The sequence below is a fragment of the Lathyrus oleraceus genome, chromosome 3 (genome assembly GCF_024323335.1).
Source record: "Lathyrus oleraceus cultivar Zhongwan6 chromosome 3, CAAS_Psat_ZW6_1.0, whole genome shotgun sequence".
NCBI classification, from domain to species: domain Eukaryota; kingdom Viridiplantae; phylum Streptophyta; class Magnoliopsida; order Fabales; family Fabaceae; genus Lathyrus; species Lathyrus oleraceus.
In genome coordinates this window covers 434779478-434793536 of record NC_066581.1, presented here as the reverse complement: position 1 = coordinate 434793536, position 14059 = coordinate 434779478, and the positions used below count along the sequence as shown (strand labels likewise).

At 37.2% G+C, this 14059-nt stretch overlaps 1 protein-coding gene, 1 long non-coding RNA gene and 1 other non-coding gene across 3 annotated transcripts; 2 read left to right on the top strand and 1 right to left on the bottom strand.

The window, feature by feature from the left end:
* Nucleotides 1-497: 497 nt before the first annotated feature.
* On the top strand, nt 498-604 carry LOC127133245 (small nucleolar RNA R71). Its single transcript, XR_007807233.1, has one exon. It is a non-coding gene; the product is annotated as a small nucleolar RNA R71 (small nucleolar RNA).
* Nucleotides 605-9308: 8704 nt separating this feature from the next.
* LOC127128066 (protein MAIN-LIKE 1) lies at nt 9309-11625 on the bottom strand. The gene is made up of 4 exons (XM_051057320.1): nt 11481-11625; nt 10890-11059; nt 10130-10804; nt 9309-10033 (listed from the first exon to the last, which is right to left on the bottom strand). The coding sequence occupies exons 3-4, from the start codon at nt 10718-10720 to the stop codon at nt 9371-9373; spliced, it is 1254 nt and encodes a 417-aa protein (XP_050913277.1). The 5' UTR covers nt 10721-10804; nt 10890-11059; nt 11481-11625; the 3' UTR covers nt 9309-9370.
* A 4-nt stretch (nt 11626-11629) lies between these two features.
* Nucleotides 11630-13418, top strand: LOC127128067 (uncharacterized). Its single transcript, XR_007805652.1, has 2 exons — nt 11630-12200; nt 12345-13418. It is a non-coding gene; the product is annotated as an uncharacterized LOC127128067 (long non-coding RNA).
* Nucleotides 13419-14059: the final 641 nt, after the last annotated feature.

Sequence of the window (14059 nt, the reverse complement as noted above, 5' to 3'; positions counted from 1 at the left end):
GTCTCGGAGGTACATTATTTTGGATTGGGTTATTATTTTTATAGGAGAAGTTCGGGTGATTCCTCCATCCAGGGTTATAGGTATTCGAATATGGGTTCCCTTGGGTGTAGTTCACTTGCTCATAGTGGGTTTCGTTTAATATACTGCATTCTGCAGATTGGTGTCCTTTGGTTCCACATATCTCACAATCCGACAAAACTGCAGCTGCAGTATTCAGGTTTATGCACATATGCTCGACCTTAAGGGCTAACGCGTCCATTTTAGCTTGTATCATGTCTATAGAACTTAGTTCATGCACTCCTCCTTGGGCTTCCTTCTTCTCTACCGTCGCTCGTTCGACTCCCCATGATTGATGGTTTTGAGCCATATCTTCGATGAGGGCACTAGCTTCAAGATAAGGTTTGTTCATCAGCGCACCGCCTGCGGCAGCGTCGATGGTCATCTTGGTGTTATAGTGAAGTCCATTATAGAAGGCTTGAATGATTAACCAATTTTCTAAACCATGATGTGGGCATGCTCGTAACAACTCTTTATATCTCTCCCAAGCTTCGAACAACGATTCTCCTTGGTTTTGGGTAAATCTAGTTATATGGTTTCGAAGAACGACGGTCTTACTTGCGGGAAAATATCTAGCAAGAAATACTCTTCTAAGGTTATCCCAAGTCGTAATGGAATTGGGTGGAAGAGAATCTAACCATGATAGGGCTTTATCTTTGAGGGAAAAAGGGAATAATCTTAAACGTATTGCCTCAGGAGAAGCTGCATTGGTTTTAAAAGTGTCTGCTAATTGAAGAAATATTTTTAAATGTTGGTTCGGGTTCTCAGTAGCGAGACCTGCGAATTGTCTCTGTTGCACTAGTTACAACAGGGAGGGTTTAAGTTCAAAATTATTAGCTAGGGTGGTTGGGTTTACTATACTAGAACTAGGTTCTTCGTTGGATGGTTGAGCGAAATCCTTAAGAGGTTTTTGGTTTTGATCTTCGGCCATAGCTCTCTTAATTCTATGAAAGAATAAACGTGCGCGAGCGTAACATTCAGGTTCTGCCAGAGGATATACTAAGCTTAAACATCCGGTGCTGCGATTTCTTCGTATTGACCGGCGGGAAATAGCCTAAGTCTAAACGATATAACAACAGGGAAATGAAATTTGACGAAATTGGTCCCCGACAACGGCGCTAAAAACTTGATGCGTGCTTTTCGCAAGTATGCGAACGCGTCAGAGTAATATAAAAGATTGTCGAATCCACAGAGACCAAGTGTCAATCTATCGTTATCTATTGTTATGGTGTTTATCAAAGGAAATCAAAATAGGTGTTTTTAGAATGTGCAATGAAAAGTAAAGTATTGAATAAAGTTCAATTAATAAAGACATGGTCGAATGTAATTCACATAATCAATTAATAATCCAAGTACTTGCTAATAGAGCTACTTATGGGCAATGTTTCCTACTTTGAAAAGAACTAATTTAACAGGAACTGTCGCTTTCGCGTATTCAGAACCGAGTTGTACTCCCTAATCAAACCCTCTTATTGTCACTTATAAAAAGGCGCGCATTGCGTTAGAGTAGTAAACCTATTTTTAAGAAATATAGTATCTTGACTAAGTTGAAAAGTATTATAACCTGGATTTCTTAACCAAAAGAGGTTCTCATGAACCAGACTCTAAACTTATAAACGCGTCCGAAAATAGTTTTAAAATCTCTTTTCTTCTTAAGTTAAAAACTCCTAATTAACTAAACAAAGCGCTTTCGCTGTTTTTGAAATAGTTAAAAACAATTAAGTTTAAAAAGACGTTGGACGACTTTCGATCTTACCCAACAGAATTGAAGTGCGGGAAAACTTAAGTTGAAAGTCAAAATAGCCCTTAAGTGTTTCTACGAACAATTGTACGGATTATCGGTTCAATTACGATCCTTACATTCTAACCTTATAGGTTTAGTTAGACATGGTAAAGTAAAAGTGCATTAATTTAAATAAAAGTAGTGCGAGTGCGGAAAGTAAATAAAAGTAGTGCGAGTGCGGAAAATAAATAAAAGTAAAGCGAGTGCGGGAAATAAATAAAGTAAAGCGAGTGCGAGAAATAAATAAAGTAATGCGAGTGTGGGAAATAAATAAAGTAAAGCAAGTGCGGGAAATAAATAAAGTAAAGCGAGTGCGAGAAATAAATAAAGTAAAGCGAGTGCGGGAAAATAAATAAAGTAAAGCGAGTGCAGGAAAATAAGTAAAGTAAGCGAGTGCGGGAAAATAAGTAAAGTAAAGCGAGTGCGGGAAATAAATAAAGTAAAGCGAGTGCGGGAAATAAATAAAGTAAAGCGAGTGCGGAAAATTAAAATAGATAAAGGCAAAGTAATAAAAACCTGCTCCAATCGAAGGGTTGAATAAAATGCAAAGCGAAAATGAAAATGGCGGCAGGATTAACTTCCTTCCAAAATGCTCCAAACTCGATTACAGACTCGATCATAAAACTCGATTACACAATTGTGGTAACACCCCAATGCGAAGCGATTACCACTTTAAAATACTGAATATATGCCTAAGTGAAACAAAGTTTACTCTAAGTTTGGATGATTGAATAAGTGATTTCGAGTCTCTATTTATAGGAGAGTAAAATGATGGAAATGACAAGGATGCCCTTCAACTTGAAAATGGGAGGGAAAACTTTTCCTCTTGTGGCGCCCACCACAAGGCCATGGCGCCCGCCACAAGGCCAATCTGAGGCGCCTTAGTGGAAGTAGTGGGGAACGTGGCAGTTGAGGAAAGTTGAGCTGGGACACGTCATGGCAGGGTCTATGGCGCTAGCCACAAGTACAAAATGTTGAATTTTAGAGTTTTTAGCTCTTTTTCACTCCTTTTCTCGATCGGGGCTCCGATTAAAGTAAAAACCTGAAAACAAAGAGAAACATAATAATAACACAATAAAATGACAATAAAACTACTAAAATGCATGCGAAATCGGAGTCGAAAATACGGTGAATTTCAGTGTCATCAGTTGTTTAAGGTTGTCTCAAAGACTTATGTCTCTCACCAATGACGACATTACTTGGTATTCTTCTGTTTACGACGATGTTGAGGTTATTAATAGTTGTAGGGAGTTCTCTAACGTGCCTATTCTTGGAACACAAGGAGGAAGCAACTATAATTCAACTTTGGCAAGATGTCAACTTGGGGTCGCTATGAAGGACAAACCTAATAACACCTTGTTAGAAGGTTTATTTTTCCAAGAAGGGAAGGACACTCAAGGGTTGAAAGCTAGAATAGTGCATGCTTGGCACAATGTTCATAGGAAGAGAAAAGGTGACCTTGGATTGATGAATTGTGTAGCTTTGGAGCCTTACACTCGTTGGATGAAGAAGAGAGCAAAGGAATTCAAGATGCCATACGCTTATGAAATACCTATGTCCTTAGTAATGGTCAAATCTCCCACTATTAAAGGAATAAAGGAGTTGCAAGAAGCTTTGGATAGGATGAAGCAAAAGAGGGATGATTTGGAAAGCAAATTTCACACCTTACACCTTGAGAAAGTAGAATTGTTGGAGCAGCTAAAGGAAATGGACGACTTAATAGAATTACTCGAGCAACGTGCTGTAAAGAGATCCAGAGGCCAAGAGGATTTATTTTCCTTTAGCAGTTTATCATTTACTCATCTTCCTACTTTCGGCGTTTGGAAAGGCATTGTAGACCAACTCATGATAGAGAAAGATGCTATGAAAAACAACTACAAAAAATAGATAAAAAAACATCGCAAGAAGTGTCAGCTTGGAGTTGGGTTATCATCGGACATGATTCCATAAATCTAGTTTGTTTCCGCTTATGACCATTGAAATTGTATTTCTGATTGTAATCCTTTTATTATTAATAAAAAGAGATTTTAGTACATTAAAATGAGTTATTCTTATGTTTTCAACTTATGTCTTAAAGTTCCTTGGGAAATAACAATATAAAATTTGCATTCGCATATCATGCATCATGTCGCATCTTGGTCTTGCTTTGAGCAAGTTCGCCAGGGGTCTTATTTCTTTCTTGGTCTTCATTCAGATAAATTGTCTCACCGGTACAATACTCGGGCTAATCAGTTAAAAAAGATGGACCACCTAGAGCAAGAGAATCGTGAGCTCCGTGAAGAAGTGACAACTTTGAGGGACAAATATGAAAGCCTTACCGCCATGATGGAATCTTTGGCGGCTGCTCAAAATCAACCTCCACCTTGAAGCTAGCGGAAATATACCCGAACTTATCGCACGCTCGAACATACAACAAAGTCTCCATCGAACTTTATTTATTTCGAAAGGAAAGGGAAAACATCGATAAAACTCGGGGGGAAGAGATATGCTGGGTAAGGAAGTCAGTTATGCAAGGGGAAAGTATTAACAACCTAACATCCATGGGAACCGTTTTGATTGTTCTCGCTCGAATAGGTGTGATATCTAAATATTAGTCACAAAATAATGGGGAAAAGGAAAATAAATAGATAAAGTGCTCAATGAGGATTGGGGCCCTCATGCCTACATATCCTCATAATGCAATAAGGAATTCAGAGCTCAGTAGTTCAAAGAACTAGTGACGGGAGGTGAAAAGAATTATGATCAATATATGGTCTAAACCAAAGGATAAGGTGTTGTTTGAACTCCAACAAGGGGTGAAATATAAACCCAAGAATACACTGGTATGAACCAACGAGTGAGGGCCTACAGCACGGTAACACTGTATTGGAACAACTGAAAAAGGAAGGAATTAAGTGTTTGGGTACAAGTCAAACAACTCTCGGTTCATAAAGAGGTACAAAATGGAGCACAAAGGATAATGTATTTGGCTTAAAGAGTAGGGTACATCACGTGGAGTGAATAAAGGTAGTATAATGAATGCATCATGGAAATGAACAGAATGAATGACCAAAATCACAGAAGTGAAGGATTTAGTAATACGTGTCCGAAGAGGTATAGTTTGAAACCAAAGGTCAGATATACATTGGAATCCATAAGAGAAATGAAATTTGTACCATAGAGGAAGGTGGCACAAACCACAATTGAGGGCCTACAACATGATATCACTGTATGGTTGAGCCGAAAAAGAAGAATTAAATGTCTGGGGACAATCCAAACAACTCTAGGAACAAATGCAGATTGCCGTTATATCGTCATAAAAGGGTGTATACGGATATTCCAAAGAAACTGTGTTTCAGTTCCAAAGAAACAATGTGTCACTAGGTGAACGGTTTATGATCAAAGGTAGATAATGGATCGTGAAAGATATAGACGGTGCCCTAAGGAGGAAGGAAGAATAATAAATAAGTATGCTTGCGGAGGATTCGAACCCTCGTACCTACGTATTCTCATTGTGCAATGAGAAAATCAGAGCAACAATAGTTCAACCCATTACGACTGAAAATAAGATGCTTGAGGAGGTAAGAGGAGTAATAGATTAAAATGAAGGATGGATTATAAATAAGGTAGCTCACGAAGAATTTGGATTCTCCTTCCTACGTATCCTTATAGTGCAATAAGGAAATCAGAGCTTTCGTAGTTCAACCTACTACGGCTTAAACAAAATGGAACGAGATTGATTTGCCAGGGTACATTACCCTTCAAGGCTGAAAAAGGAGTGGCAAGGTTTATCACCTTCAAGGTAAGGTATCACTACTAGAGTTTAAAACTGATGATGTCAAGGAATTGAAGTTTCCAAGGTTTAACACCTATAGGGCGAGTATAATCAAATGCCATAGTCCATAACGCTCAGGGCAAAGTCTTGAATTGAATAACCAAGGTCTAATACCTCTCAAGGTAAAGAGAACACATGCCAAAGCCCATGACTTTCAGGGCAAAGAGCTGAATTGGATAGCCAAGGTTTAACACCTTACAAGGCAAAGAGAAATATGTGCCAGAGTCTATGACTCTCAAGGTATATATCTGAATTGAATAGCCAAGGTTTAACACCTTCTAGGAAAAGATTAATACCATGGTTTAACACCTTACAAGGCAAAGAATGTGCCAAGGTTTATCATCTTACAAGGCAAAGAATGTTGGTTGGAAGAGGGTGTACAACCACTAGTTGCTAAAAGAAAAAGATGTTCCACTATTAGGGTGTTGAAAGCTTGATACTTGTTTGAAGAAAAAGACTTGTCAATTGTATGATTCAAATTGCACTAAAGTCTATGAACAAAGGCGAATACCTTGAGCAACTGGGTAATTCGTCCCGCACCTAAGGATATTCTAGACAAGGATATGAATTCTCCACTTTCATCATTCTTTGTTTCTTAAGGCTCATAGCATGTAACTCGAATCTAAATTAATAAGTTCTTGATAGGAAATCCTTTATGTTGATCCTATTGATGTTGTGTCATTTGTTGTAGAAGAAGACTTGACAATCATGTAATTCAAATTGTGTTAAAGTCTATGAATATAGGTGAATACGATGAGTCATGGGCGAAACGTCATGCACCCAAAGATATCCAGAATGAGGGTAGGAATTCTCCAGTCTCATCCCTTCTCTATTGCTTAAGGCTCGTGCCACACACTTTAAATTCTGATAAACAAGCGTTGATACCTTTGCAGTGCTTGAAAAGTAGTCCACGTTTCGACATCCGCAATAGCTTGATCAACAAGCTATTGACTGGATGTTGGCTTGAAGTCTTGATCATGTTTTTGAACTTTAAGGTCTTAAGCTCCTGAGATTCAGCATATCCACAATAGCTTGAACGCAATGAACTTATCATATTAAGTCATCAAGGGTCTTTTAATCACTTGAAATAGGCCTGGGACTTACAACATAGTTACAAAGGATTTGGTTGACCAAAGTGACATTTGGTCAACATTAATCGATGTGATTAAAATAGTAGTTGAAACTATGTACAATAATACTCCTATTGAATTATTCAACTAAAAAAAATAGACAATTCTAATTGAAGCCTTAACTAAGGAAACATGCATTAGGATTCAAATTTAAGCCCTAAGGGCAAAATGGTCATATTCTAAAAATTGACTAATTAAAAAAATATTGATTAAAGTTCTAACAATTAAGACATAATCAAAGTTAACTAAACCTAATCTAATATCTAGTTACGCACAATTAATCAATCAAGATTTAATCAAAATTAATTATCTAATCAAATATAATTAACATCTAATTACACTACATGATATTCACAATTTTGAGCCAATCTAAAATTAACCTATTTAAAAATCTAATTCTAAAATTAGATTATTTCTACAATATAAACTTAGGATTCTAATTAATCTAAATATCCTAATTAATTCCTAAATCTTTAAATTTCTACATAAATTATAATACCTAATAATCCTAGAACCTAACCAAAATTAATTAAGAATTAGCTAAATAAATCAAAAGAAAAAATCAAACCAATGGGCCATGAACTATTTGGATAGAACATGGCCCCATGGATAAAAAATGGAAAATTTTACCTTGTACCTCTACAGTTAGCCCCATACCCCTACAAAATTTTAAAAATTCCCATTCTACCCTTAATTGGTTTTAACCAATTTACCATTTTATTTTTACCATTCAGTTGAAAATTTCAGAAATTACACTTTCACACCCCTCGCACCGGAACTCCTGCAAAATGACTTCCGATATGTATTTTTCCCAAACCGGAAGACTTAAAGAATGACTTCCGGAACACACAAAAAATCAAACCGGAACACTTCATGAAAGAGTTCCGGTTCAATTAAAAAAAATTCACAAAACCGGAACACTTCTGGAAAGAGTCCCGGTGAACAAATTTTACATACCGGAACTCTTTGGAGAAGTGTTCCGGTATGTATTATATGTGTTCCAGAAGTCTTTCAAGAAGTCTTCCGGTTCGCTATTTTTTTATTTTTTATTTATTTTTTATTTTTTTATTTTGCAGGAATGGAAAATCTTCCCCAAATATGTGTAGATACTACTGATGCGTTTATGACGAAGGAAAGATTTGGTACACGAGAAGAGGTTATCAGATGGATTAAAGAGGTTGGAATCAACAATAAAGTAACTGTTGTTATCAGTCGTTCAGATACTGAAACGGGGAAGAGAGGGAGAAGTAACAAAATAATATTTGGTTGTGATAAAGGTAGGAAACACAAGATTAGTGATAGTGGTACCCAAAGTGCGTCGAAGAAATGTGGATGTCCATTTAAAATCAGGTTGACTCCAGCGAAAGATGGATCTGGTTGGAAGATTGATGTAAAATGTGGGTTACATAATCATGGTTTACCGGATAGATTAGAAGGTCATTCGTTTATTGGTAGGTTGACCACAGATAAGAAGCAACATGTCGCTGATTTGGCAAAGAGACATGTAACACCTAGACACATATTGCTTTCCTTGCAAGACAATTATCCTGAGAATGTCACTCGGATTACGCAAGTATACAAGCATAAGAGTGTGATACAAAAAGAGATAAGAGGTCCTAGGAGTGAGATACAACATCTGTTTAAGCTTATTGAGGATGCAGGATATGTGTATTAGAGTAGAAAAAAGGATGACTCCGATTGTGATGTTTATAGGGACCCTTCGTATCATGAGTATGTTGATAAGGCATCTCAATCTTCACAAAGGCAATCTCAATCTTCACAAAGGCAATCTCAACCATCACAGACTTCGAAGAAGATCAAATTATCAAATAAGCAACCACAATTCATTCTTCAATTTCCTAATCATATTAGGTCATACATTGAAGATGTAGTTAATGTTGAATAAGATGGTATTTGTGGATTTAGAGTCATTGCATCATTGCATGGATATGGTGAGGATGGTTGGCCAATGGTTCGTAGAGAGTTGGGGTTGGAATTAATAGACAAGGATAGATCAACTTTGTATGACAAGTTATTTTCTAATCGGTTGTCAGTAGTGAGAGAATCTTTGATGATAGAATCCTTTGGTTCACAGCCACCTGAAAAATGGATGAGTCTACTAGATATGGGTTACTTGATAGCGAATCGCTATAATGTTGTACTTGTCTGTTTAGGCAATTCGTGCATGACTTTCTTTCCGATGACAAGTTCACATTCACCAAATGTCTCTATTTATTGCATTGGTTTTGTTAACCGCAATCATTGGGTTCAGGTACGTATTTATATGCCTAAATACAAACATTATTTCAGTTAATATTTTATGTTATATGACTTAATCTTTTAATTATTTTACTTTATAAGGTTAACATGAAAGAGGGGTTTCCATTGCCACCGGTCACATTAGATTGGAAGAAATTTCGTTCTCATATAACAACTACTTGGATGTTAGAATTTGCAGGACGTATGCAACATTGACAATTACTTACACCTGTATTAGCATGATTATGTACTCAAAACATAAATATGTAATCAAAACATGAATTTTATATTAATATGTCTATTATATTCAAAGCTTAATACATAAAATCAATGTGAACGAGAAATATGCAAAGCTTCAAATAAATCAGAAAACTGTGGATCTTCCTCTTCGGCATTAACCTGTCTCAGATAGCGATGAATCAATGTAGATACACGAGCCCAATCAGGATCAGATGGCCCGACGTCATATACAGGAACTGGTACCTCTCTAGGAGCGTCACGATGGGGAGGGACCAACCGTGGATGGTAAACACAATAATACCACTCCAGATAACCGTCTACTGCATCAGATGGAGTGGTGGCCACGGTAGATGAACCGATCACAGCGATAACACTCTGATGGTAACTGATCCAATCAACATCAATATCCGTCGCCATCATACAATCCAGAGGTGGAGATGGAACATACTGCCTATACCCGAACTGACGTAAACATCTATCAGGCAAGTATGAGACAACTGTTTCACCCCACTTCAAACAGCCCCTGTAAAGACATATCTCATCAAATACACACCATGCTCTATGATCCTCAAATGGTCGCCATATGACGTCGGCAGGTGTCAGCTCGTCCAAAATAGGTCGTAAATCATCGACCTTCAGGACTCCCTGCCTATACGACCATCTCATCGCTCGGGGAAGACCACAGTTATCAGCAGGTTTCCAATTCTCCCCTCTTTTTCCAACAGTTGGAAAGTACTCGTGAATCCAACACTGTTACAAAATACAAACATAATAAATAAAACAAATTAAGTTAACATATTTTATAAAATGAATCCAACACTTAATTAACATAATTAAATTATATACCTGTAGGAGAGTAGGATATCCACCGAGCTGTTTGCAACTGTACATGGACGCATCTCCAAGATATCGGTAGAGGGTAACTAGTGCAGCTGCTCCCCAACTATATCCTGAACATCCATCCAAGTCCCTAAACAGGAGGAGGTATCGTGCCTCTACAAGTGTAAAGGTCTTATCGGCAAATATGGTGGAACCCACCAACATCAATAGATATGCTCTAGTCGCATATGCCCAGCTAAAAGCAGCTCTATGATGTACGAATAAATCATATAACCACTCCAACTTGTAATACGACCCCCTGCAACTACGAACATGTGACTGTGCCTGACCCTGTGACACTCCTAGGTAGTCAACAGCAAGTTCAACAGCTAGCTCTTCAGTCACATCCTGAGGACTCCAGAAGATACCCCTGATGGGCAAGTGAAGTAGACATGCGACATCATCTAAAGTAATGCTCATTTCACCAAACGGCATGTGAAATGAAGATGTCTCTAGATGCCATCTTTCCACAAATGTAGAGACAAGATTTGTGTCTATCTTGTTCAGACTCGTTCTCTGCAGTGAAGATAAATCGGATCTAGATACCCAACTCTCCATTTGTGGTGGAAGAGCCAATGGAACCCTAGAAGTCAACTTCAGTCCATGTACGGCAACCTTCAACTCTTTCTTTGGACCTCTTTCCTAAAAACAATTAAAACACATATTAGAAAACAAATAATAAAATATTCAACTATTATTCATTTTCAAATATAGCCCGTTTACTTACCTCACCGAACCATATATGTCGAGCAACATGATGCTCGTACTTCACCAAAAGAGACGTATCGTACGACCCTCCTGGATATCCAGCCGGCTCAACTGCAGCTGCAGATGAAGATGCACCCCGGTCTAACGTGCGGACTGGAATCCGGCCATCTGCACCTCGTCTTCGAACCACTGCAAAAAAAATGTTTAAAAAAATAATTAAAATTAAAAAAAAAAAATTACGTACTGGAACACTTTAAAGAAGAGTACCGGAAGTCTTTAAGAAAGACTTCCGGTATACAACTATACAAACCGGAAGACTTTCTAAAAGACTTCCGGTTCAGTGCCCGTTAAAGGCAACAAACCGGAACTCTTTAGAGAAGTGTTCCGGTATACAATTAATGAACCGGAAGACTTACTCTGAGTGTTCCGGTTTACAATGCAAAAAAGCCAAATATTTGTCTTCTCCGGAAGTCTTCAACGAAAATGGTAAAAAAAAATTGAAATGAAAAATATACCCTATTTATATGAGGGTATTTTGGTCAAATTTTTTTAAATGTAAGGGTGTGGATACAATTGTAGGGGTACAGGGTAAAATTTTCTAAAAATTAACCTGGAGAGGGGGGAAGGCCCAGTGCAGCAGGCCCGAATTCGGAGTGGTCCTCAAGTCAATGGTGAAGGCAAAAAAAAAAGGCGTGACATGAACAGGAAAATAACAATTCATTTGGTCCCTAGGCCCAAACCGAAATTCATATTAAAAACGCTGAGTGAAAACTGGATGTACGAACTCTTTTCCGAAAGCTTCGAACGGCGCCTCCGTCGCATTCATCACCATCAGCATCGCGTACGATGCCATCATCACGCGTCGCAGAGCATCAATGCATCTCAGGGAAGCGTCTTCATCTTCTTTGCATTCGTCCTCCCCTCATCATCGTGCTCATCTCGCACTTTCGGAGCGGTTACGAATCGTCCAAAACGTGTTTCGGTTCGTGTTATGAACGCGCAACTCAATCTCGCGTTTCACATTCGAAGCTCGTAGATTCACACTTCATCAACTTCTCGTCGTCATCGTCATCGCGTCTCTGAATGTTTCGATTTCATCTGCACCGCATCTTCGATTGCTGCGTTTTATGCTAAAAAAACTCGAAGCGAACGACGATTCCAATCATCAATCCGCATTCCGAAATCCGAGTCAATGACTCAGTTTGGTTCACAAATGTATGCGTGCACCAACAGAATCGGAACCGAAGCGAGAGAGTCACCGGTATGAAGATTGTCGAATCGAGCTGAGGAATCAGGGCTCCGACACGATGGTTCTTCTATTGCTTCACAGGTACTGAATTCCTCTTCCTCTCTTTCTTTGCTTTTCTTCTAACTTCTTCGCGCGTGCTTCTGTGATTGTGATTCGTGTGTGGTTTCGTTTGTGTGAATCGTGGCGTGGATCCTGTTGATGTAGAGCCAAAATTCTTTGATGCAGAAGGTGATGCAGAATGCTGTAGGGTCATTTAAAAGTGATGCGGAAAGGAAGCAGTTGCAGAATTGAAGGAGATGGATGCAAAAATGCAGAAATTTCTATGCCGAAAAATGAAAAACCTTGATGCAGAACGTAGAACTTTCTATGCAGAAAAATGAAGAACCTCTATGAAGAATGTAGAACTTTCTATGCAGAAAAAATGAAGAACCTCTATGAAGAATATATCAGGCACATATAGCCCTTGATTATGTTAGAAATTTGAGTGAAATTTATCTGAAATTCAGATATAAATTTAGTTAGTTAGAAATGCTAATGAAATGAACTTGAAATTCACTTGAAATGTCTATGTGGGTTAGAAACTCAATAAGTTCTTAAAGTGAAATTTGGTTGAAATGATAATGAAATGCAATTTGATCAAATGACAGTGAACTTGTTAGAACTGACAAAATAGTTAGTTACAAATATTATCTTGACATGAGAACAATTTGAGTTGGTTAGAAAGTGTGTTAACAATTAATTTTATTGAAATTCTGTTAAGGTCTTATATTTTTCTGAAATTCTGTTGAGTTAGCAATTAGGGAAATGTTAGGTGAAGTTAGTTAAAGAAGTAAATCATGTTAGTTAGATTAAAATGTTCTGTTAATGAAATGTGAGTTATTGAAATAGTTAGGGTTTTGTGATTTGTTCTGTACTGTTAGGTAGTGAAAAGGGACGTTACTTTATTAAATTTTGCAATATTTCTTGGAGTGCTTTGATGTTAATAACTCATTCAACAATTCTGCAGGAACAACAAAGTGGGGGAATGCTATACTATACACAGCAAAATGAAATATGTCGATTCTGCTTGAATGATGCAGGGCGACATTGTTTTGGTTATGAAGGAGCTTGTCCATGCCTTTTTAAAAATAATGTTGATAGCCTCTCATTTGTGAAATTGTATTTGTCGTTTGTTAAGTTATGAAATTTTGTCTATGATTTCTTAATATGACACAAATATGTTTCAACAGTTAGAAACAAACGAGGGTTTGAAGACATATTATTCCAAGATCTTTGGTTTTAAATTTTTTTATCATCAAATATGCACTCTTTTCACTTTATTCTAGGAAGAATTTAACATGAGAAAATTTAACAGTGGATGGCTACATCTGGACAAGTTATCCCCTTAATTGTTTCTAGCAACACGGGTGAAAACATTCTCCTAGTTTGGCGAAGTAATAACTAATGAGATTATTTGGGCTTGTTTGGATCTGTAATAAATTGTCATGAATTTGGGATTAGTGTGAAAAATTTATGGGATTTGAATTGAATGTGTGTATTGATTTGTAATGGAATTGGCATCTTAATGAATGATTGATTGATAAGTGTTGAATGTGTATTGAATAAGATGGGAATTTAATTAATATGTATTTAATGGTATTAAATTATGAATTAGAAAGCAAACTAATGAAGAAGAGATTGGATTCAAAAGGTTAATTCAAAAAGTTTTAAGTTGAAATGGACCTAAATGTTAAAAGAAGTTTGAAATGGAAATTTAAGTGTTAATAAAGGTTTTAAAATATTATTGGAATTGGTTTTTTAAAGGTTAAGATTAGTTTGAAGTGGATTTAAGAATGTCAATTTTGAAATGATTTCAAAAATGATTTTGGAAAGTGAAGGCTTGAAAAAGTTGAGAACTCAAAATATGATTCTAAATTGTAAATTGGCTTAAAATATAATTC

Coding starts and splice junctions, on each gene's coding strand:
- LOC127128066 (XM_051057320.1), bottom strand. CDS start 10,720: ATGGAGAGTTGGGTATCTAGATCCGATTTATCTTCACTGCAGAGAACG. Junction 10,034..10,129: donor GATATCCTACTCTCCTACAG/GTATATAATTTA, acceptor ATTTTGTAACAG/TGTTGGATTCACGAGTACTT.